Below are 24,603 nucleotides of genomic sequence, written 5' to 3' on the forward strand. Positions count from 1 at the left end.
TAGAACTGATTCTGCAAGGGGACGAGATCCACAGACACCTTGGGAGGGGTGGATGTATTTTGCATTTGAGAGGGACATGAATCTTTAGGGACCAAAATGTGGCCTGTGACAGAAACAATTCTAAGATGACTTATCATGATCCAGAGCTCCTGGCATACACACACTTTCTTCCAGTTATTCAATCAAATACTAACCTATATACTGTTGTGATTTTGCATATGTAATTAAAGTTCCAAATTAGCTGACTGTAAAATACAGAGATTATTCAGTTAGGTAGTGCCTAATCACACGGGTTCTTTAGAAAACAGAAGGGTAGTCTCAGAGATTTGGATGTAAAGCAAGTTCAGGTGTGACTTTTGCATATATTAGTCTTAATATCCTGTTGCAGGAGGATAAAGAGGAAAGGTAAAAAAAAAAAAGGACTAACGGTTACTAAAAATATGCTCTACATTGTATTTTTATTAGCAGATACAAAAAAAAAAAAAATCCAAATGGGTAAAGTAGGCTGTTAAAGCAACACTGTGTATAGGTGAAAAATAACTAAAACCCAAGACCCTCTGGCTTCAGTACCAAAGTCTTGTACTGACAACAAGTTTCCAGCGGTTCCCAGTAAAGGGGAAACCAGTTTAAGAAGCAACAATTTCAACTTCTGGGGTCCTTCCAAAGAACTTATATGCTTGAGATGGGAAGACACATAAAGATCCTTTATTGAATCCAATCAACCCACCTTTCTATCTTTTTACAAGATTTTTACATTACCTTTAGAGGAAAGGCTCAAGTCCCCTCCCTAGAACACTTTTTCTATTGTTTTTTTATTCAAAATATCTTCATATCCTTTAGAGGGAATTATTATATGGTCATAATTTATCTAGACTAATATTAGCAATTTCACCCTATCCGATTTTTATGTGGTATAATCAGGAATACATAAGTTGACAATATTTTGTATATATAATTTGTTCAGTTCATAATTTCAAAAGCTTGACATGCCACGGTAAAAATGTCCTTTGTTTATACAGTTAAGTATGTTCTATCATCTTTGCTGAAAAGATTCAGTATCACCACACTAGAAACATGACTCCCTTTATAAAATTTTATCAACAGATTCCCCCACCACCACTACCAAGACTCATCAGTAATACTCTTTCTCTCCAGTATGAATTCTCTGATGTACAATGAGGTGAAACTTTTCACTGAAGGTTTTTCCACATGCTCCACAATCATATAGTTTCCAGTTTCTAATAGCTATTAAGGCTTGAGATAATACTGAAGGCTCGTCTACGTCCAGTTCATTCTCACAGTTTCTGTACTAAATGAATTCTCTGGTGTACAGTGAGTTGTGATTTCTGGATGAAAGCTTTCCCACATACACCACATTGATAGGGTTTTTCCCCAGTGTGAATTCTCTGATGTAAAACAAGGTCTGACTTCTGGGAAAAGGCCTTTCCACATTCACCACATAGGTAAGGTTTCTCTCCTGTATGAATTCGCTGATGTCCTGGGAGATGGGACTTCTGCGAGAAAGCTTTCCCACATTCAGTACATATATAAGGCTTTTCTCCTGTGTGAATTCGCTGATGTCCAATGAGATGTGACTTCTGACAGAAGGCTTTTCCACACTCGCTGCATTTATAAGGTTTCTCTCCAGTATGTGTTCTCCGATGTATGATGAGTTGTGATTTCCGGAAGAAGGTCTTCCCACATTCAGTGCATTCATAGGGTTTCTCCCCAGTATGAACTAACTGATGTGTGATGAGTTCTGTCTTCCTGCTAAAGGCTTCCTCACATTGAGGACATTTGTAGGGTTTCTCCCCAGTGTGAATTCTTTTATGTATAATGAGGTGGGACTTCTCACAAAAAGCTTTCCCACATTCAGTGCACTCAAATGGCTTCTCTCCAGTATGAGCTCTATGATGTATAATAAGCTGTGACTTCTGGGAAAAAGCCTTCCCACATTCTCTGCATGCATAAGGCTTCTCTCCAGTGTGAATTCTCTGATGTATAATGAGGGGTGATCTCTGGGAAAAGGCTTTCCCACATTCACTACATTCATATGGTTTTTCCCCAGTGTGAACTCTCTGGTGTATAATAAGGGATGACTTCTGAGAGAAGGCTTTCCCACATTCAGAGCATTCATAAGGTTTCTCCCCAGTATGAATTCTCTGATGTACGATGAGGTGAAACTTTTCACTGAAGGCTTTTCCACATGCACCACAATCATACGGTTTCTCTCCAGTATGAATTCTTTGATGTACAATGAGCTGCGACTTCTTAGCAAAGGCTTTTCCACATGTAATACATACATAGGTTTTCTCCCTAGTTCTAATTTTCTCATATTGAATAAGGGATTGTTTATTGCTAAGAATGCTTCCACACTGATTATCTTCGTAGGGCATTCCTCCATTGTGAATTTTCTCAAGTTTGGAATTGGACACACCATAGCTAGATGATTTTTCACACCCAAAACTCTCATCAGGGTTTTTTCTTGAATTGCTTTTATTATAAGTAAATAGATCTATATTAGGTTTCAAATTCTTTTCAAATGCATCATATTTATGGCATCTTTCTTTTGAAGTATCTGGTTCTATGCAGTCTTGAAATACTTTTCCAAATGCATTATATTTATGGCCTATTTCAGTTATTGTTTTGTTGTTGGCAACGGTGACTTGCCTGAAAACTCTGTCCTGGTTTTCTTGATATCTCTGCAGCTGGCCATCATTTTGACAGACTTTTAAAATGGAGTACAATGAACCATCCTTTGTGACTCCTTTCAATATTTTATTATGGAAGGAGACAGGCCCCAAGATACATGGTTGGGGGTTGTCAAGGTTACTCTTCCTGTCTAAAAGAAGGAAAAATAAAATCAAACAGTCATAAAGATCAGTTATCAGAGTGCAGAACAAGTGGAATAAACGGATGATTTAAAGTTCTGAATGAGTTCAGAAAACAGCAATGAAGACAGGCCATCTTGGAAGATAATATGGCTTGTAGGATGAGCAACTAAACGGACAAGGATGTTAAGGAGAAAGAGTCATGTAAAAACTAGACCTGAAGGAGACAGACCTGTCTGGGTTCTTATCACTCTAATATTGATTATTCTTCTGGGATCTTCCTATTTCCCCTGCTCCTGATTAGAAACCTTTTTCAACTTTTGAATTCATTTATCTTATAAATCATTTGCTATTCCTGCCACCACTACCCAAAGAAATGAAGTCACTTCTCTACTCAAAATACTTTAATTGTCCTGAGTCTACTTTCCTAATTAACACAAAGAACAGGAAAATACAAGGTCCAGCTGAAGGATTCGATATCTAGCCTCACACCAGGAATCCAAGCTTGAATCCTACTATTACCCCAATAAATACCTTCTATATACATCAAGTAAAACCAGCTAAGTTCTCCAAAAAAATCTGTGTTCATTCATATAGCAAGGTTTTCTACATATACTCTCTTCTCCACATACCTTGCCTTCCCTCTTTGACCCTTCAGCCTAATCAATACTTAATATACTCTTTCAGAGCAGCTCTGTCACATTGCTTTGGATTCCAATTTTCTCTGAACTAGTAAAATGATAATTGTATTTGACATTTAATTTTATAAGTTTATACCTGGGTGTATTATCTCTAAAATACAACTTATGTTCTTAGAAGGCATTTGTCATCTTATGCCTTTAAGTCCTTTCATAAAAGACATTAAAGATATGATGTTGAGAAGTTCACTAAAAAATATATTTCTCTGAAAGGCTCACAGTTATTTAGTTACTTATTGAATGCCTACTAAATGCTCAGCACAGGAGCAAAGAACAATAGGAATTTCAATACAGGTAGAAACATAAGCCTCGGGTACCAATCAATTAAAAAAACAAAACAACAAACTGATTATTTCACTTCCCTTGTCTCCCATCTGCCTGCTTTTCATCTGGGTAGATCCAATTTGATATGCCTTTCTTTATAATCCATGGATCTTCTCCTTGTTCCAACTTGGAGATGACATCTGGTTTGGAAATTGGATACCCTATTAAATGGAAATTACAGAGGAATTGGCATTGACTGCATTGAAGGAAAATAAGGAGGTGTAGTTTTAGGAGGTCCACATTAAGTAATCCAGTTGGCCCTCAAAAAAGTAATGACCTCCTTTTGGGGAGGAAAGAAGGGCATCAATGCCATTAAACATCTCGGGAAAGTACCTAGTCACAGCAACGAGTAAGGGAATAGCACTTGAATGGACAACTGTGAGTTATACAAGGAAGCTATCCTTACCCATCGAGACCAGGTGGCTATAATTCTCCAACATCACATCCCTATACAAGGTCCTCTGAGCAAGGTCCAGTTGTTGCCACTCTTCCTGGGTGAAATCCACAGCCACATCCTTGAATGACACTAATGCCTGTAACAGTACATTCCCATTCATTCTAAAGCAATCATTCTCATCATTTCTATTACAGTATGCAAAACTGTAATTACACCTAATTTTATATTGCAGTTTTTGGGAGGAACAATGTAAAACCCTGTCTTTAAGAGGGTTTTACAGACGAGCCAGATAGATCAAGGCAGCAGAAGAGGTAAACCTTAAAGAGATCTACTTAAGTACAAATGGGAATTTAATAAACGATAAAGGTAGCATTTAAGTAACTGAAATGAAGAGGGATTATTCAATAGTATTGAAACACCTGGACAGTCAGTAGTAAAAGAATACTGTTGAAGCCATACCTGACCGCTTGGAAAAGAGAATAAATTCTAGATGGAGCAAAAATTTAAACTCTAAGAAAATACCCAAAATCATAACAGTAATAAAACAAAACATGGGAGAATTTTTATTTATAACTAGTATGGAAAAGGCCTTTTTAAGTATGACATTAAAAAAAAAAGAGAAAAGCCATATTTAGAGAATCACAGATCATCAGTCTTCAAGATTAGTCTAATTCTGTCATTCTGTCATTTTATAAGAAAAAAAAACTTAGCTTCCCCCAAATTTCACAGCACTTCTATATGCCAGCAATAACTAGTTATACAATCCAACAAAACAATCAAGGTACAACAGAAATAAATATACCAAAGAATAAACTTAATAATAAATATGCAGGAAATATTCATGAAGAAAACCCTAATAAATTACCAAGGAAGCAGTAAACTAGAGGTCTTGGATAAGTGAAGAGCTATAAAATATTTCTTGGGGGAAAATTGACTATTTTAATTATGTCACCCTTATGCTCACTATAGTTGTCATCTACTACTGAAAGTTGAGTGATTTGTATTATTTTAAATATTTCTGGGTTTTCCTCTAAATATTACATTACTATCAAATATTGCATCCAGAATTAATATAAATAGATAGTGTTTCAAATATCAGCATCACCCTGCTTAAAAAACTTCCTTCGGTTTCTTTGCTGCATACAGAATCAGTTTCATTTTAGTCATCTCAATTTCAAGCTTACTCTCATCCCACACCAAGTTCCATGGTCATACAAATCAAGCTTTCAAGCATTCCGTCCTAATAATTTTATTAATATTCCCATTTTACATATAAGAAAATTGAGGATTACAATGGCTAAGCAACCACTATTACTTCCCAGATGATAACTGAATACGTGATTGTGGCAGTTAGATTCAGTTGTCAACTTGGCCAGGTGAGCGTACCTAGTTTTATTGCTATGGACATGGACCAATAGTATGTGAACCTCATCTGTTGCTGATTTACATCTGCAGTTGGCTAGGAGGTGTACCTGCTGCAATGAAGGACGTTTGACTTAACTGGCTGGTGCTTAAATGAGAGACCGCAACATAGCACAGCCTAAGCAGCTCAGCATTTCTCATCTCAGCACTTGCAGCTCAGCCCAAGTCTTTGGAGATGCAGAAAGAAGTCACCCCAGGGAAAGTTGTTGAAACCCAGGGGCCTGAAGAGAAGGCCAGCAGAGACCATCCTGTGCTTTCCCACGTAAGAAAGAACCTCAGTGGCAAGTTAGCTGCCTTTCCTCTGCAGAACTAACAAAATAAATCCCCTTTTATTAAAAGCCAATCTGTTTCTGGTGTGTTGTATTCCAGCAGCTAGCAAACTAGAACAGTGATTAATGCTCAGATTTAAAAGCAGGTATTCTGACTTTATAGGCTGGGTTCTTAATCACTCCTAACTGCCTTCTTCATATTTTAAACAAGATCCTCTATATTTTCTCTCTTCAATATCTGTTCTAGTTTGCTAGCTGCCAGAATGCAATATGTCAGAAACAGAATGGCTTTTAAAAAGGGGAATTTAATAAGTTGCTAGTTTATATCAACAGTTCTAAGGCCAAGAAAATGTCCCAATTAAAGCAAGTCTATAGAAATGTCCAATCAAAGGCATCCATCCAGGAAAAGATACTTGGTTCAAGAAGGCCAATGAATTTCACGGTTTCTCTCTCAAGTGGAAGGGTACATGGTGAACAGAGTCAGAGTTTCTCTCTCATCTGGAAAGGCACATGGTGTACACGGTCAGGGTTCCTCTCTCATCTGGAAGGGCACATGGTGAACACAGCATCATCTGCTAGCTTCTTCTCCTGGCTTCCTGTTTCATGAAGCTCCCTGGGAGGCATTTTCCTTCTTCATCTCCAAAGGTCGCTGGCTGATGGACTCTGCTTCTCGTGGCTATGTCGTTCTGCTCTGTTCTCTCTGAATCTCTTCTTTCTCCAAAATATTTCCTCTTTTATAGGACTCCAGAAACTTATCAAGACCCACCCAAATGGGTGGAGACATGTTGTCACCTAATCCAGTTTAACAACCACTCTTGACTAAATCACATCATCCACGGAGATTATCTGATTACAGTTTCAAACGTACAGTATTGAATAGGGATTATTCTACCTTTATGAATGGGATTTTGATTAAAACGTGGCTTTTCTAGGGTCCATACATCCTTTCAAACCAGCACAATATCACTCTTAGTCAGTTTCCATAAACTATCCTCTACTTTTATTTTCCTCAAATTCTCATCCTTCCTAAAACCACTGTCCGTTCTACTTTTGCAAATGCTATTACCCATTCTCACTTTATTCCCTCATGATCCAGAGTTCGATAATCTTCTAAGCCCATTCCTGATTTCCTTATAAAGATAACTGCTCTTTCCTCTCTGCCCTAACAGTACTTTGCTCTCCTATTATATAGCCTACTTGTGTCAAAGTTGGTTTTCACGTCTGTTTAATCCCATTTTTCTCTGTAGTTCTTGTAGAAAAGAACCATACCTAAATCCTCCTGAGACGTTCAATAGCTAGCTAGTGCATATGACATACAGTGGATATTCAAAAGAACTATCTGCTGAAAAAGAATGATCATAGTAAATAAAGGAAATTAAAATGCATGTTTAGTCAAAAACGGTTTTGTGCATTTGTCATTTATATTCTTTTGATCAGAAGAACAGTAAATGAGAAAGGTAACAAATGTGGAATACGGAGGAAATCCATTATGATAGATTCTTTTTTGAGACTAAACAACTGGAAAATTTATTGAGAACACATGTAAGAAGATCTGTGGGCCCTCGCAAGAAAAAAAATGGAAGGTGAGAGGCCAATTTTGTTGAGAAAAATACAGTGCATAATCAGTGGGAAACTTTGTTATATGATAACAATTGAAAGGTGAACAGAAGGAGAGTTTTTAGAGAGAGGAGGAAAGAAGAGTGTATATGATGAATTCAGAGCTGGACAATATGTTCCTGAAAGAACAGGCATCAATCAGTTAGTCATGGTAGTAGGATTTATTGGGCTAATAAAAAGTCTTCAGTCAGCCTGCAGGTACGTACTTTCATTCTCTAAAGCAGCACTAACAGAAATACAAAGCTAGTAAGGTAGGTAATTTAAAATTTTCTAATAGCCACATTCAAAAACTATTTTTAACAATATATATTTATCCCAATATATCTAAATTGCTATCAATTCAACATGAATCAATCTTTTAAAATGTATTAGTAACTAGTGAAGTTAAAAATAAAGTTGAAGAATAAAATGTTTACTATAATATTATTTTTCCAAAAGAAAAGCATCTGAAAATAAGAGACACTCTCACACATTGCACTTTCACATATATATACTTAATCTGAGTTATATTCATATGAAAAAAGATTTGGAAGATTAGAAACAAATGACTAACAATGATTATCCAGGAGGAAGGAAGTCTAAGTTAAAAGCCTTTTGTTTTTAATTTCTTTATGTCATTTTAAATGTTTATACCATGTATAGATAATTTTTTGGCAAGGAGAAAAAAAACGGACTTTTAAGAATGGAAGAGCAGAAAAGGAGCTGACGTTGAATTGCAGAGTGATCCTACAAACCCTCAAACCACAGGCAAGGATATAGAACATCAGGGACTCCTACTCTTCAAAGCTTTGCCAGAAAATAATAACTTAAGATCTGCTGTGGAGTAAAGAGTTAATTCAGCGGGGCTGGAGTGCTCAAACCCTGCACTCTCAAAGGACTGGTCCTTGAATGGCACCTGGGAGATAATCTCTGAGACCTTGGAACATCCTGCCCGAGAAGAGTATCTTTGTATACCTGGGCCTTGTGCCATGCACATCCTTTATGCTAACAATGCGTTTACAGTAAATGCCTGTTTTATTCACCTGAGACCCTGGGCCACAGTTTATAAATTTGATTTCTGGAGCAGCTGGAGAAAAGTGGCTAAAGTCAGTCACGTAGACACTCCAAACTTACATGACCAATCCCAACAGAAACTCTGGACACCGAGGCTTAGTGAAGTTTCCCTGGTTGACAACACTTTTGCATGTTACCATACACTGCTCTAGGAGAATTAAATGGTGTTCGTGGGACTCCACAGGGAAAGGATAACTGGTAGCTTGTTCTTGGTTTCTCCTAGACAACTCTATGAGGCTTTTTCCACTGTTGTTTTAATCTATGTCCTTCTGTGTAAAAAACTGTAACCAGAATTATAACAGCTTTTCGGAGTCCTATGAGTCCTTCTAGCAAATCACTCACCCTGAGGGGAACCTGCCATTACTGCCTTTTGAGAGAAATATTTATTTTGGAAGTCCATTAAAAGTATGCCCAATCCTTCTAGGTTATCTACATTTTATCCCTAGCTAAAGATGAACCATAGGAAGCCTGGTTATCAATTTGATACTTTAAAATAGGAGGTGGCAGACATATTCTGTAAAGGATAACATTGTAAATATTTTAGGCATTGCAAGCAAATAGTCTCTATTATAATTACTTAACTCTGCCATTGTAGCATGAAAATATCCATAGATCCCCTCTGGAGGGCAGTGTGGTGGTTCCAAAAGAGGCTAAGTATATGATGCCATGTGATCCTGCAACCCCATTATTAGGTACATACTTGGGAGAACAGAAAGCAGGGACACAAACATTCGCATACTGGTTTTATGGCAGCAGTATCCATGATTTTAAGGGATAGAGTTGGCCTAAGGGTACATCAACTGATGAACAAAAGGGTGAACTGTGGTGTACACATACAATGGAATACTGAGCAGCTGCAAGAAGGAATGAATTTGTGAGGCATACAACTAGGTGAATGAACCTTGAGGACATATAGTGAATGAAACAGGTCAGAAACGAAAAGAAAAATATTATAATGCCTCACTATACAGACTAACTATAATGTTCAAACTGAGAATGGAATTAGAAAGCATAGGCTATCAGGTGAAGGCTTATTGTAAAGGTTTCTAGATTGTAAGCTCTTACAACAGTCACATCTATTCCTGAGTTGTAACTGTTATTTATAAATTCTTAGAGCTGAGCTCTTTGTGTATAACCTACTCATTTCCTGGAACTTTGGTTATCTGTGTGGTACCTGAGACCTAGAGCTATAGTTCTGCAGCTATGAAAGTCAGCATTAGCCCACACAGCAACTGTTAAAAAAACTGAAAAAGAGATCAGACTTTAGTCAGAGATATGAGTGAAGCTGATCGGGTAGGACTAAATAAATCAGACCAAAATGTAAATGATTATATTGGCAGTGTTTTAAACTTCAACTTCAGTGTGAGACCAAAGGAAGATATGTTTATTTGGTGCAAAATTTATATTTTCTGTAGCATACTATCTAATTTAACTTGTATGGTCGGTTTACCGGAATACCATAATTACATGGAACCTTGAATAGGGAGTGAGATGTTGGTTTGTAAAGATTAGTGTGATACCCTGATAGATCCCAGAGTAATCTGGGCAAAAAATGAAAAAGTATTAGCAAAGCCCCCTGAAGGACTGGGGAAAAAGGTTGAAATATTAAACTTCCCCACCTGGGGAATTTCTGATATTCTCACAAGCATTGAGGACTAGCACTTTAATAGACCAAGTCCTCCATCATAGGGCTCGCCCTTATGACACCTATCCCTGCAAAGGAGAAGCTAAGCCTACTTATAAATATGCCTAAGAGTCACCTCCAGAGAACCTCTTTTGCTGCACAGATGTGGCCTCTCTAAGCCTTCAGGTAAACCCAATGCCCTTCTCCCTATGTGGGACATGACTTCCTGGGTTTAAATCTCCCTGGAAATGTGGGACAGGACTCTGGGGCATGAGCCTGGCCCTGGCATCATGAGATTGAGAAAGCCTTCCTGACCAAAAGGGAGAAAGAAATGAAACAAAGTTTCAGTGGCTGAGAGATTTCAAGTAGAGTCAAGAGGTCATTCTGGAGGTTATTCTTATGCATTATTTAGATATTCCTTTTTAGTTTTTAGTGTATTAGAATAGCTAGAAGGAAATACCTGAAACTGTTGAACTATAATCCAGTAGCCTTTACTCTTGAAGATGACTGTATGACTATTTATAGTGTGGCCATGTGTGCTGGTTTGAAAGGATTATGCACCCTAAAAAAGGTATGTTTTAATCCTGATTCATCCTGTGGAGGCAGACATTTCTTTTAATTCCCATTCAGTGCTGTAGTTTGGAAACTTGATTATATTATCTCCACGGAGATGTAACACATACAATTGTGGGAATTAAACTTTGATTAGAGGGAGATGTATACCTTCTCCAGGCACACTCATTCCAGGTGGGTCTTGATTAGTTTACTGGAATCCTTTAAAACAGGAAATATTTTGGAGAAAGCTTGAGAACCACGAGAGTCCATGCAGTCCCCAGAGACCTTTGGAGATGGAGAAGGAAAACGCCCCTGGGGGAGCTTCATGAAACAAGAAGCCTGGAGAAAAAGTTAGCAGATGTTGCCATATTTGCCATGTGTCTTTCTGGTTGAGAGAAACCCTGAATGTCATCAGCCCTCTTGAACCAGGGTATCTTTCCCTGGATGCCTAGATTGGACATTTCTATAGCCCTGTTTTAATTTGGAGATTTTCACAGCTTTAGAACTGTAAACTTGCAACTTAATAAATTCTCCTCTTTAAAATTTAAAATCTGCTCTGTTTCTGGTATAACACATTCCGGCAGCTAGCAAACTAGAACACTGGGTGATTGTGAAAACCTTAAGACTGACACTCCTTTTATCCACTGTATGTACAGATGGGTAAGAAAATAAAGACAAAAAATAAATAAATAATGGGGGGGGGATAAGAGGTATGGGATGTTTTGGGTGTTCTTTTCTACTTTAATTTTTATTTTTTTGGAGTAATGAAAATGTTCAGTAATTGACTGCAGTGATGAACGCACAACTACATGATAACGTGTACATCTGATTATACACTTTGGATGATTATATGATATGTGAATATATCTCAATAAAATTACATTAAAATATATTTATATTCATAGATAATACATAAACAAATAGCATGATTTCGTTCTAATAAAACTTTGCTTATAAAAACAGTAGGGGAAAAAAAACAGCTGGGGAAACATATTTAGCTCAGGCACCATGTGGTATTTTGAAGCTGTATATACCCCAGAAAAACATGTTTTTAAATTTAATTAATTCCTGTGCATGTAAAACTCATTTTAAGTTAGATGTTCTGATGAAGCTACTTCAATTAAGATATGATCCACTTTAATCAGGCTGGCTCTTAATTCTATTACTGGAATCTTTTATAAATGAAATGAATACAGAGAAAGAGAGAAAACCATCAGGGGCAAGAAACTGAAAGAGAACCAATGCCACCATATGCCTTGTACATGTACAGAGGAGCTAAGGACCACCAGCAGTTGGCCCCTGGAAAGAAAGCATTGTCTTGATGATGTCTTGATTTGGACTTTTTCACAGGCTCAAAACTGTTAAGCTTATAAATTCCCATTGTTTAAGCCAATCCATTTCATGGTATTTGCTGGAGTAGCCTAAGAAACTAAAACAGGCCATACAGATTGCCAGCCCCTGAACCAAAAGTCGGACTTCAAAAAGTCCGACTCTGACATTATAATAACTTTCCTCTAAAAGAGGTATTTAAAATGATACAGCTACAAGAAATCTGCTGCATTCACTATAGAAGTAAAAGGTGAGAACATTGTACATGCTATTATCTAAAGGAAAACCCAAAAAGGGAAATTTCTTTTAGTCCTACATAGCAAGAAATATTTTTTCCAATAGGAAATTCATCTGCTTTTTCTTATGGGTCATCCAAGCATGTAATGGATGATGTCTGTCAGGAAGACCAGAAAATGTGTATATCAATTTATAAAAATGGTTTCAGGCCAGATTATCTACATATTACCTAGCAACTCCTTCTAAGTTTTTTAATCTTTATCCTTATTACATTTTTTCCCTAATCCTAATTTTAATCTATATGCACTATTCCACTATCTGCACTATGGAAAAAAGTAAGGGAGAAATAAGAAAAAAAAAAAAAAGCAACTCACCTGAGACCTGGTCATTTTCTGCTTCTCCTATAAAATAGCAGATGCCTGAAAATGCAACACTGGTAACCAGAATGAAGTTTACACAACCAGATCCAAGACTGCAGCTTCAAGATTCACCAATCTAGAAACAATCACCACCAGAAATGAGATGGATAAAGGGCTACCCTGTGGGTGATCATCTGGGCCTTACAGAAGGTTCAACAAGTACCATACGAAGGAGACATCAACCTTTAGTCCTACTGTAACTTTAATATGATTACACGGAACTTGGACAGGTTTTTAATTGGATAGATGTAAAGGTGTGTTTCCTAATGATTACTAACAACATATGTTCTCTCTTTAAACCAGCAATTCTATTTATATAACTTTAACGTAAGAAAATAATCATGGAGATTTATATATATAAAATATTTAACTGCAGATGGAACAGTTCCCTGGTAATAAGAATGGGAACGACCAACTGAAAAACAGGAATGCATTCCCACATTCCTCCGAGAGAACCACCAACAGCTGAATTCCAATAATCACCCAACACCTCTCATATTTTCACCCAACTCAGCACTCTCCTACCAAATCAATATTCATGAACTAAAATGTTGATTTTACGATGCTTTCTGCTTAAATGTTTACTGCTGATTTTCAACAGTTCAGTTGTCTGCATACAAAAATGATGATAGGTTGGAACCGCTGATAAAAAAGAATACACCAAAATGCAGGACAGTATTTACCTCGTAAATTCTTCTCTGTCCCAGAATGGTTATGCAGGGCTGAACTTGTTCAGAGGAAGTGGGAGCTCCCATGACAGGGAGACTGTTTCATATGAGGAGACCCAGGCCTTATCAAAGCAACCCTGGAAGGAAACAATCAAGAAAAATGGTCAGCTTCATCTCTGGACACTCAGCAGGTGCTCAATAAGTGTTTCTTAAATAGAATTCAAAATCATTTAAATAAACTTAGAAAGAGGTAAGGACAAAAATCACACTTTTCAAAATTATCCTATGCTTTTGTAACTGTTTGGCTGTTTTAAATTGATGTTCATTTTCTTGAGGGGCATGAGGTTAAGGAGGTGACTTAGGGACACTGGTGGATTGAGAACAGACCTGAGAAAAGAGGCTTAACTTTTAAGAACTCAATGGTCCACTGTGGAACTGCAGAAATTTTTTTAAGGTATGTAAGGCCTTCCCCAGTAAACTGGGGCTGACCACCATCAGCCACTGGCCCCATTTTGACCCCTCCAAATCAGAATCCTCACGCCCATCAATCACATAATCACAAGCTTCCCATCAAATCATGAGCACACGACACTCCCAGTTACTATTCTCTCACAGAACCCAATAAATCACTAACCTCAGTGATCCCCACCATTTAGTCCGCAGACACTCCATTATTGACTCGTTATTCCCCAATTACTAATTATATGGCTTACTCCATCGTGATCTCCAAATAAACCCAACACTAATCGCACAGATTTCCCTCACCAGTAACTTCATAAGCTTCCGATCATTGTCCCTTCCTTGCTCCTAAGGCTCCCAGCCCCCAGCACCCATTCCCCAGACCCACCCACCACTCACCACAGGTGTCCTCCTCTGACCCGCTTCATTATCAGGTTTCGAAACGTCCATTTCAGTTTAAATCCCGACGGCTGTCACATCCATGCTGGTTAACTCACCCGCTTCCGGTCCGCGACCAGAACGCGCCGCTCCGGAGCCCGCGCCATTTGGTACCGGGCGATTTGGCTCTTTCCGCGTCCTTCAGCGGCTTTGTTCTGGAGGCAATATGGCTACTCGTACGCACTGGTGATTTCTCTATGGGAGCCGCCATTTTGAGAGTCCGGTCAGTTCCGTACAAGCGGAGGTTTATGCTTTATTTCGGGACTCGAGGAAGATGACGAAAAGGAGTGTTTACAAACAAGTAGATTGCAAACTTTTACACAGAGATGTATGGAGATATAGGGGGGTGGCGGGGAGGTTAGTTGGTGTAATACCGTCATTTACTGAAAGTGCAGTTTGGTGAAAGAAGAATATGGAATGGCACAACCATTTAGTAGGCCGATTCAGCTTGCTCAGAGGGAGTAGTATATGTCATGGTACAGCCCCGTTTCCGGAGAGTCTTCCTGAGGGGTGAAAACGTGGAATGGCACAGTCCACTCCCAGGAAATTCCCTCTTGGTGTAGAGGGGTAAATGTACTGAGATTGCGGAGGAGGACAGAGGATGGGGCTAAGCAATAGTAAACATTAATTACTATATAATACTTAATTTTATTAATAATTTTTATTATTGTATAATCATTAAACATTGATGATGCTATTAACAATTATAAAGAACTCTCCCAGGGGAGATTCCAACTGTCTTAAGTTGCAAAAGCCGACTGGAAAAGAACGAAAAGTTGCGAGGCAGGGAAGGGAACACTGAGCCACAGAGTGGTAAATACTGAGGAGCACAGAATCAGAGACTAAGAGAAAACAGAAATACTGAGGAGCAAAGGAAAGGCCTATATAGGCAGAGAGATGGGATACTGAAGGACAAAAGAAAAAACAACGGAAAACCTGGGAACAGAAGTGAGAGACTAAGGGAAAGCGCAGGAGACTGGGACAGAGGCAGATTGAGAAACGGGAGACTGAAAAACAGGAAGAAAGGACACTGAGAAAGACAAAGGAAGAGACTGAGGACGTTAGGTTTCAGGGGGCAAAAATCACTTGATAACAATAAACAACAAAACCCTTCTGCAGAAAAAGAATAGTAAAATTATCTTAACTTTTAGACCTTACATTACGGTTTTATGCTTTTTTAAATGCATGTAAACAAGCTGATGTTTCATGGGCAGAAATATATACAATTTTGAATTTTAATTTTCACACTGGCCATCACTTTCGGCTTGTGTGATTAAGTAGCTATTTCACAGTTGGTCATTTTGTTTCTCACCTCAATTTAATCTTCCAGTCACATCAATATTTAATTACATGCCTTGTTCTTAAGACAGTATAGGTAATGTGTAAGACAACTAAAGGTATAGTAATGATTAATTCAGTCTTCTGTTCAATGAGTGATACCAGCGAAAGCTGGAGAAATTGCAAGGAAACAGATCATGGAGAGCTGTTGGGGATTGAACCATGTCCCCCATAAATACATCTATCTGCAAGTCTGTTCCTTTAAGTGTGAGCCATTTGTAAATAGGACTTTTTGAAGCTGTAATTATTAATTAAGGTATGGCCAAATTCAATCGGACACCATACAACCCAAACGTCCACCAACAGGGATGTGGTTGAATAAATTATGATATATGCATAAAGCAGTGATATGCAGTTATAAAAAAAGAGAGCTAAACTGTATATACTACTATGCAGTGTAATTTAAGAAATATGTTATGTGAAGAAACAGTGGGAAAATGAGAATAAATCATCTATCTTTTAAGAAATAAATCTATTTTTTAATATTAAGGTAAGCATGTATATGTGAATTAAAATAATAGAAAAATAAACTATTAAACAAAATATTATCCATACCAAGATATATAGATGCCAGGAAAAATAAACACGGCTGATTGCTTCTCAGTCTTTTGGCTAAGAGCAAGAGTAAATTTAAATACTGCTAAATAATCTGTTAATTAGAAAGCTTCTTTTTGAGAATGTAAACATTGCAGCATTTAAGTCTCTAAAATAATTCAGATGATTTGTCATTGGTGGTGTTCTTTTTATTATTAAATTTTTTTAAAGATTAAAAAAAATATTATCCATAAAGGGAATTACATGTACAAGATCTTTAGGAAGAATTACAAAATGCTGGTGAAAGAAATCTTAGATTTGAATGAATGAAAAGAAATCCAAATTTGTTGATTGTTTTAAGGTCATCTGAAATTATTTCTCTGTGTGGTTAACCACCAACTCTATGGCATATTTAGTTTTATTTCATTTTGCTAAAATTTTAGGAATCATTTCATTGTTTTGTTACTATGTAAAATATTTCAATGATTTCAAAGTCAATTATACAAAACAAAGGTACATTCAGAGTCCTAACTTCAATTCCTGTCCTTTCCTTTTGTGCTGTCACCTTATAGAAAACGTTTTTATTAATATTTTTTCACCATCTGCACTTAAATACAATTAAAATATGTACATTTGTTTTAACACAGCCCTCCTGTCTTAGAAGATAGCATACCCATATCACTCTTTTGCTACTTCCTTGTTCTATTTAGCATTGCTAAAGATTAATGCATAGCAGTATATAGGGCTATTTCTCATTCCTTTTAACGGTTGCATGACCCCATTGTGCAGGTGTACCATTGTATTCAACAAGACCCCTATCAATGATTATTTGGGTTGTTTCCTGTCTTTTTATTATTATTATTAATTAATGGAAAAAAAGAAATTAACCCAACATTTAGAAATCATACCATTCTATATATGCAATCAGTAATTCTTAACATCATCACATAGATGCATGATCATCGTTTCTTAGTACATTTGCATCGGTTTAGAAGAACTAGCAACACAACAGAAAAAGATATAGAATGTTAATAAAGAGAAAAAAATAAAAGTAATAATAATAGTAAAAAAAAAAACCTATAACTCAGTGCAGCTTCATTCAGTGTTTTAACATGATTACTTTACAGTTAGGTATTATTGTGCTGTCCATTTTTGAGTTTTTGTATCTAGTCCTGTTGCACAGTCTGTATCCCTTCAGCTCCAATTACCCATTATCTTACCCTGTTTCTAACTCCTGCTGGTCTCTGTTACCAATGACATATTCCAAGTTTATTCTCGAATGTCGGTTCACATCAGTGGGACCATACAGTATTTGTCCTTTAGTTTTTGGCTAGACTCACTCAGCATAATGTTCTCTAGGTCCATCCATGTTATTACATGCTTCATAAGTTTATCCTGTCTTAAAGCTGCATAATATTCCATCATATGTATATACCACAGTTTGTTTAGCCACTCTTCTGTTGATGGACATTTTGGCTGTTTCCATCTCTTTGCAATTGTAAATAACACTGGAATAAACATTGGTGTGCAAATGTCCGTTTGTGTCTTTGCCCTTAAGTCCTTTGAGTAGATACCCAGCAATGGTATTGCTGGGTCGTATGGCAATTCTATAGTCAGTTTTTTGAGGAACCGCCAAACTGCCTTCCACAGTGGTTGCACCATTTGACATTCCCACCAACAGTGGATAAGTGTGCCTCTTTCTCCGCATCCTCTCCAGCACTTGTCATTTTCTGTTTTGTTGATAATGGCCATTCTGGTGGGTGTGAGATGATATCTCATTGTGGTTTTGATTTGCATTTCTCTAATGGCCAGGGACATTGAGCATCTCTTCATGTGCCTCTTGGCCATCCGTATTTCCTCTTCTGAGAGGTGTCTGTTCAAGTCCTTTTCCCATTTTGTAATTGGGTTGGCTGTCTTTTTGTTGTTGAGTTGAACAATCTCTTTATAAATTCTGGATACTAGACCTTTATCTGATATGTCATTTCCAAATATTGTCTCCCATTGTGTAGGCTGTCTTTCTACTTTTTTGATGAAGTTCTTTGATGCACAAAAGTGTTTAATTTTGAGGAGCTCCCATTTATTTATTTCCTTCTTCAGTGTTCTTGCTTTAGGTTTAAGGTCCATAAAACCGCCTCCAATTGTAAGTTTCATAAGATATCTCCCTACATTTTCCTCTAACTGTTTTATGATCTTAGACCTAATGTTTAGATCTTTGATCCATTTTGAGTTAACTTTTGTATAGGGTGTGAGATATGGGTCTTCTTTCATTCTTTTGCATATGGATATCCAGTTCTCTAGGCACCATTTATTGAAGAGACTGTTCTGTCCCAGGTGAGTTGGCTTAACTGCCTTATCAAAGATCAAATGTCCATAGATGAGAGGGTCTATATCTGAGCACTCTATTCGATTCCATTGGTCAAGATATCTATCTTTATGCCAGTACCATGCTGTTTTGACCACTGTGGCTTCATAATATGCCTTAAAGTCAGGCAGCGCGAGACCTCCAGCTTCGTTTTTTTTCCTCAAGATGTTTTTAGCAATTCGGGGCACCCTGCCGTTCCAGATAAATTTGCTTATTGGTTTTTCTATTTCTGAAAAATAAGTTGTTGGGATTTGGATTGGCATTCCATTGAATCTGTAAATCAATTTAGGTAGGATTGACATCTTAACTATATTTAGTCTTCCAATCCATGAACACGGTATGCCCTTCCATCTATTTAGGTCTTCTGTGATTTCTTTTAACAGTTTTTTGTAGTTTTCTTTATATAGGTTTTTTGTCTCTTTAGTTAAATTTATTCCTAGTTATTTTATTCTTTTAGTTGCAATTGTAAATGGGATTCGTTTCTTGATTTCCCCCTCAGCTTGTTCATTACTAGTGTATAGAAATGCTACAGATTTTTGAATGTTGATCTTGTAACCTGCTACTTTGCTGTACTCATTTATTAGCTCTAGTAGTTTTGTTGTAGATTTTTCCGGGTTTTCAACGTGTAGTATCATATCATCTGCAAACAGTGATAGTTTTACTTCTTCCTTTCCAATTTTGATGCCTTGTATTTCTTTTTCTTGTCTAATTGCTTTGGCTAGAACCTCCAACACAATGTTGAATAATAGTGGTGATAGTGGACATCCTTGTCTTGTTCCTGATCTTAGGGGGAAAGTTTTCCATTTTTCCCCATTGAGGATGATATTAGCTGTGGGTTTTTCATATATTCCCTCTCTCATTTTAAGGAAGTTCTCTTGTATTCCTATCTTTTGAAGTGTTTTCAACAGGAAAGGATGTTGAATCATGTCAAATGCCTTCTCTGCATCAATTGAGATGATCATGTGATTTTTCTGCTTTGATTTGTTGATATGGTGTATTACATTAATTGATTTTCTTATGTTGAACCATCCTTGCATACCTGGGATGAATCCTACTTGGTCATGATGTATAATTCTTTTAATGTGTTGTTGGATACGATTTGCTAGAATTTTATTGAGGATTTTTGCATCTATATTCATTAGAGAGATTGGTCTGTAGTTTTCTTTTTTTTGTAATATCTTTGCCTGGTTTTGGTATGAGGGTGATGTTGGCTTCCTAGAATGAATTAGGTAGTTTTCCCTCCACTTCGATTATTTTGAAGAGTTTGAGGAGAGTTGGTACTAATTCTTTCTGGAATGTTTGATAGAATTCACATGTGAAGCCGTCTGATCCTGGACTTTTCTTTTTAGGAAGCTTTCGAATGACTAATTCAATTTCTTTACTTGTGATTGGTTTGTTGAGGTCATCTATTTCTTCTTGAGTCAAAGTTGGTTGTTCATGTCTTTCCAGGAACCTGTCCATTTCATCTAAATTGTTGTATTTATTAGCATAAAGTTGTTCATAGTATCCTGTTATTACCTCCTTTATTTCTGTGAGGTCAGTAGTTATTTCTCCTCTTCCATTTCTGATCTTATTTATTTGCATCCTCTCTCTTCTTCTTTTTGTCAATCTTGCTAAGGGCCCATCAATCTTATTGATTTTCTCATAGAACCAACTTCTGGCCTTATTGATTTTCTCTATTGTTTTCATGTTTTCAATTTCATTTATTTCTGCTCTAATCTTTGTTATTTCTTTTCTTTTGCTTGCTTTGGGATTAGGCTGCTGTTCTTTCTCCAGTTCTTCCAAGTGGACAGTTAATTCCTGCATTTTTGCCTTTTCTTCTTTTCTGATATAGGCATTTAGGGCAATAAATTTCCCTCTTAGCACTGCCTTTGCTGCGTCCCATAAGTTTTGATATGTTGTGTTTTCATTTTCATTCGCCTCGAGGTATTTACTAATTTCTCTTGCAATTTCTTCTTTGACCCACTTGTTGTTTAAGAGTGTGTTGTTGAGCCTCCACCTATTTGTGAATTTTCTGGCACTCCGCCTATTATTGATTTCCAACTTCATTCCTTTATGATCCGAGAAAGCATTGTGTATGATTTCAATCTTTTTAAATTTGTTAAGGCTTGCTTTGTGACCCGGCATATGGTCTATCTTTGAGAATGATCCATGAGCACTTGAAAAAAAGGTGTATCCTGCTGTTGTGGGATGTAATGTCCTATAAATTTCTGTTAAGTCTAGCTCATTTATAGTAATATTCAGATTCTCTATTTCTTTATTGATCCTCTGTCTAGATGTTCTGTCCATTGATGAGAGTGGTGAATTGAAGTCTCCAACTATTATGGTATATGTGTCTATTTCCCTTTTCAGTGTTTGAAGTGTATTCCTCACGTATTTTTGGGCATTCTGGATCGGTGCGTAAATATTTATGATTGTTATGTCTTCTTGTTTAATTGTTCCTTTTATTAGTATTTAGTGTCCTTCTTTGTCTCTTTTAACTGTTTTACATTTGAAGTCTAATTTGTTGGATATTAGTATAGCTACTCCTGCTCTTTTCTGGTTGTTATTTGCATGAAATATCTTTTCCCAACCTCTCACTTTCAACCTATGTTTTCTTTGGGTCTAAGATGTGTTTCCTGTAGACAGCATGTGCAAGGATCCTGTTTTTTAATCCAATCTGCCAGTCTATGTCTTTTGATTGGGGAATTCAGTCCATTAACATTTAGTGTTATTACTGTTTGGGTAGTACCTTCCTCTACCATTTTGCCTTTCGTATTTTATATGTCATATCTAATTTTCCTTCTTTCTACACTCTTCTCCATACCTCTCTCTTCTGTCTTTTCATATCTGACTCTAGTGCTCCCTTTAGTATTTCTTGCAGAGCTGGTCTCGTTGTCACAAATCCTCTCAGTGACTTTTTGTCTGAGAATGTTTTAATTTCTCCCTCATTTTTGAAGGACAATTTTGCTGGATATAGGAGTCTTGGTTGGCAGTTTTTCTCTTTTAGTAGTTTAAATATATCATCCCACTGTCTTCTAGCTTCCATGGTTTCTGCTGAGAAATCTACACATAGTCTTATTGGGTTGCCCTTGTATGTGATGGATTGTTTTTCTCTTGCAGCTTTCAAGATCCTCTCTTTCTCTTTGACCTCTGACATTCTAACTAGTAAGTGCCTTGGGGAACGCCTATTTGGGTCTAATCTCTTTGGGGTGCGCTGCACTTCTTGGATCTGTAATTTTAGGACTTTCATAAGCGTTGGGAAATTTTCAGTGATAATTTCTTCCATTAGTTTTTCTCCTCCTTTTCCCTTCTCTTCTCCTTCTGGGACACCCACAACACGTATATTTGTGCGGTTCATATTGTCCTTGAGTTCCCTGATACCCTGTTCAAATTTTTCCATTCTTTTCCCGATAGTTTCGGTTTCTTTTTGGAATTCAGATGTTCCATCCTCCAAATCACTAATTCTATCTTCTGTCTCTTTAAATCTATCATTGTAGGTATCCATTGTTTTTTCCATCTTTTCTACTTTATCCTTCACTTCCATAAGTTCTGTGATTTGTTTTTTCAGTTTTTCTATTTCTTCTTTTTGTTCAGCCCATGTCTTCTTCATGTCCTCCCTCAATTTATCGATTTCGTTTTTGAAGAGGTTTTCCATTTCTGTTCGTATATTCAGCATTAGTTGTCTCAGCTCCTGTATCTCATTTGAACTATTGGTTTGTTCCTTTGACTGGGCCATATTTTCAATTTTCTGAGCGTGATCTGTTATCTTCTGCTGGCGTCTGGGTATTTAGTCAGATTTCCCTGGGTGTTGGACCCAACAGGTTGAAAGATTTTTCTGTGAAATCTCTGGGTTCTGTTTTTCTTATCCTGCCCAGTAGGTGGCGCTCGTGGCACACGTTTGTCTGCGGGTCCCACCAGTAAAAGGTGCTGTGGGTCCTTTAACTTTGGAAAACTCTCACCGTGGGGGAGGTTCGCCAGCCGAAGCGGCTTGGAAGAGTGCCAGCCGGCCCGGGGGTCCGAATGCGGGGAGGGTCGCCGGCTGCCACAGTCTGGGAGAGCACCCGTCCGAATTTCCTAGTCGGCCCGGGGCGCCAAGCATGGCGGGAAAGCGCCAGCCGCCGCGGCCCAGGAGAGTGCACCATTCCCAGCCGGACCTGGGAGTCACGTGTTTGGAAGGGACCCCCCCGGTCACCGTTCTCCGCGGCCTGGGGATTTCCGATCCAATTCTCTCAGTTGGTCTGGGGAGCCGCGCGTGGTGGGGGCGCCAGCCGCCGCGGCTTGAGGGGACCGCCTGCCCAATTCTGCCAGCTGGCCTGGGAAGGAGGAGGGGAGGGATTCCGGCCTCTTGCCGCCCCGCCCAGGAAAGCCCGCACCCCTCGGCGATCTCACCGGAGCGGGTTCTCCCAGCTAGTCAGTGATTCCAGGATGGGCTACGCTGTCTTTTTTATCTCTGTCGTCACTCCAGGAGCTGTTCTGTATCATTTCTACTCCCCTAGTAGCTGTTCTGGAGGAGGAAAGGTGAGGATGGCAAGGCTGTCGAGGACGGTGGCGGAGGAGCTGGTGAAGGCAGAAGAGGGCACGGTGGTGGTTGGAGATCCGCTGGAGCAGGAGAAGAAAGGGAAGGATAAGATGGCAGGTGGAGCGCCACCGGAGCAGAAGGGGAAAGAGTAGGGCTAGATGGCGGCGGGAGCACTGGCGGAGAAGGGGGAAGAGGAGGCCTAGATGGCGGCAGGAGCGCCGGCGGAGAAAGAGGAAGAGGAGGGCTAGATGGCAGCGGGAGTGCTGCCGGCAGAGAAGGGGGAAGAGGAGGCTGTTTCCTGTCTTTTTGCTGTTGCACATAGTGCTATGATGAATAAACATACTTCTCAATATTTTTCCTACCATATCAATAGATTCCTAAAAATATATAGGGATTCATGTATAATTTTGCTAGATATAGCCAAATCCCCTCTAGATAAATTAAGTTAATCACATTTTTATCAAAGGATTTTAATTTTCATATAATCCAACTTATCCATCCTTTCTTTATGGTTAGTACTCAACATTCTTCCATATCCTAAGGTCATGAACAGCTTCCTATATATTTATCTAGAAACTTTGCCATTTTGCCTTTAACACTTAGCTCTACATTCAATCTGGAATAAATTTGGGGGTATGGTGTATAGTAAGGTTATCCTTACATAATTCCCTAACTGTCATTGCATATAAAATTCCCTTCTTACAAAATCTCTGTATGTCCCAGTATGAGCCCTTGATCTTCTAATCCTTCCAAGAGTGTTAGGTGGGCCATTTTCCATCAAAGCAGATAATTTCAAATGCAAGCCTGCAGGTTCTATTTTCCATGTTCTAAATGGCCAGTTATATCTGATATGACATCAGTGCCTTTAGCTTACTGTTCTTTATGACACAAAGAATTTGCCCACACAGGGTCACACATCCTTTTGAGATATGCATTTACTTATGCACACATTTTCATATGGCAGACTCTCATTTCTCAGAGTAGATATCAGGCCTTACAGGAAGAAGGTCAGGTGGGCAAGAAATGTGGAAGAATCAGGAACTTCATGTGCCAACACCATATTTAGCTATACAAATCACTACATTCCTGACAGGTGTGGCTTCTGCCCATCAGAGTGACCTGAAGATTCTCATGGGAGAAGAGCTGGGCCCACAGCAAAGAGAAGGGTAGTATTTCAGAAACAGAAGTTAGGATTTATATATTTAGATATCATACTTGCTAACACAAACTATCCGAGGCATGTCTTCCCTACCCTCAAAGGTTCTAGTTGAGGGCCACTCAATTCTCAGGGAAAACGGCTGAAGCTGCAGCAAGGGGGCAAAACAGGAACTGGCGAGGCATCATACAGTGTCTATGTGTGTAAATATTACAATTTATGTGGGTTTACAAAATAGAATGAATGAGAAGCTGTTGAAACCATGTTCACAAAGCATGAGTTAGGCTGCCCCAAATACAGGAAAGTGAAAGGGACAAGGGAGAAGACCTGGGCCATCAAAAGTTGAGTGTCTGGAATGCAAATATAGTTTAA

The 24,603-nt window shown here is 38.2% G+C and overlaps 1 protein-coding gene across 2 annotated transcripts; it reads right to left on the reverse strand.

Moving 5' to 3' along the window:
- Positions 1-688: 688 nt before the first annotated feature.
- On the reverse strand, positions 689-14,778 carry ZNF300 (zinc finger protein 300). Of its 2 annotated transcripts, XM_077137438.1 has the most exons (5): positions 14,302-14,778; positions 13,459-13,580; positions 12,731-12,851; positions 4,260-4,386; positions 689-2,842 (listed from the first exon to the last, which is right to left on the reverse strand). In XM_077137438.1, exons 3-5 carry the CDS (start codon positions 12,743-12,745, stop codon positions 1,296-1,298), a joined length of 1,689 nt encoding a protein of 562 aa, XP_076993553.1. In that variant the 5' UTR covers positions 12,746-12,851; positions 13,459-13,580; positions 14,302-14,778; the 3' UTR covers positions 689-1,295. The 2 variants fall into 2 exon arrangements, with proteins under 2 accessions (XP_076993553.1, XP_076993554.1); XM_077137439.1 differs by lacking the exons at positions 13,459-13,580; positions 14,302-14,778 and adding an exon at positions 3,912-4,014 and having other exon boundaries at positions 689-2,838; positions 12,731-12,847.
- Between the last annotated feature and the right edge of the window lie 9,825 nt (positions 14,779-24,603).

Source organism: Tamandua tetradactyla, chromosome 20 (assembly GCF_023851605.1).
Source record: "Tamandua tetradactyla isolate mTamTet1 chromosome 20, mTamTet1.pri, whole genome shotgun sequence".
NCBI classification, from domain to species: Eukaryota; Metazoa; Chordata; class Mammalia; order Pilosa; family Myrmecophagidae; genus Tamandua; species Tamandua tetradactyla.

Excerpts from the sequence above, each read along its gene's own strand:
- ZNF300 (XM_077137439.1), bottom strand. Across the intron at positions 4,015-4,259 it reads TAGCCACCTGGTCTCGATGG|GGTATCCAATTTCCAAACCA; the intron begins GTAAGGATAGCT and ends TCCATTTAATAG. Across the intron at positions 2,839-3,911 it reads TGGATCTACCCAGATGAAAA|GAAGAGTAACCTTGACAACC; the intron begins GCAGGCAGATGG and ends TCTTTTAGACAG.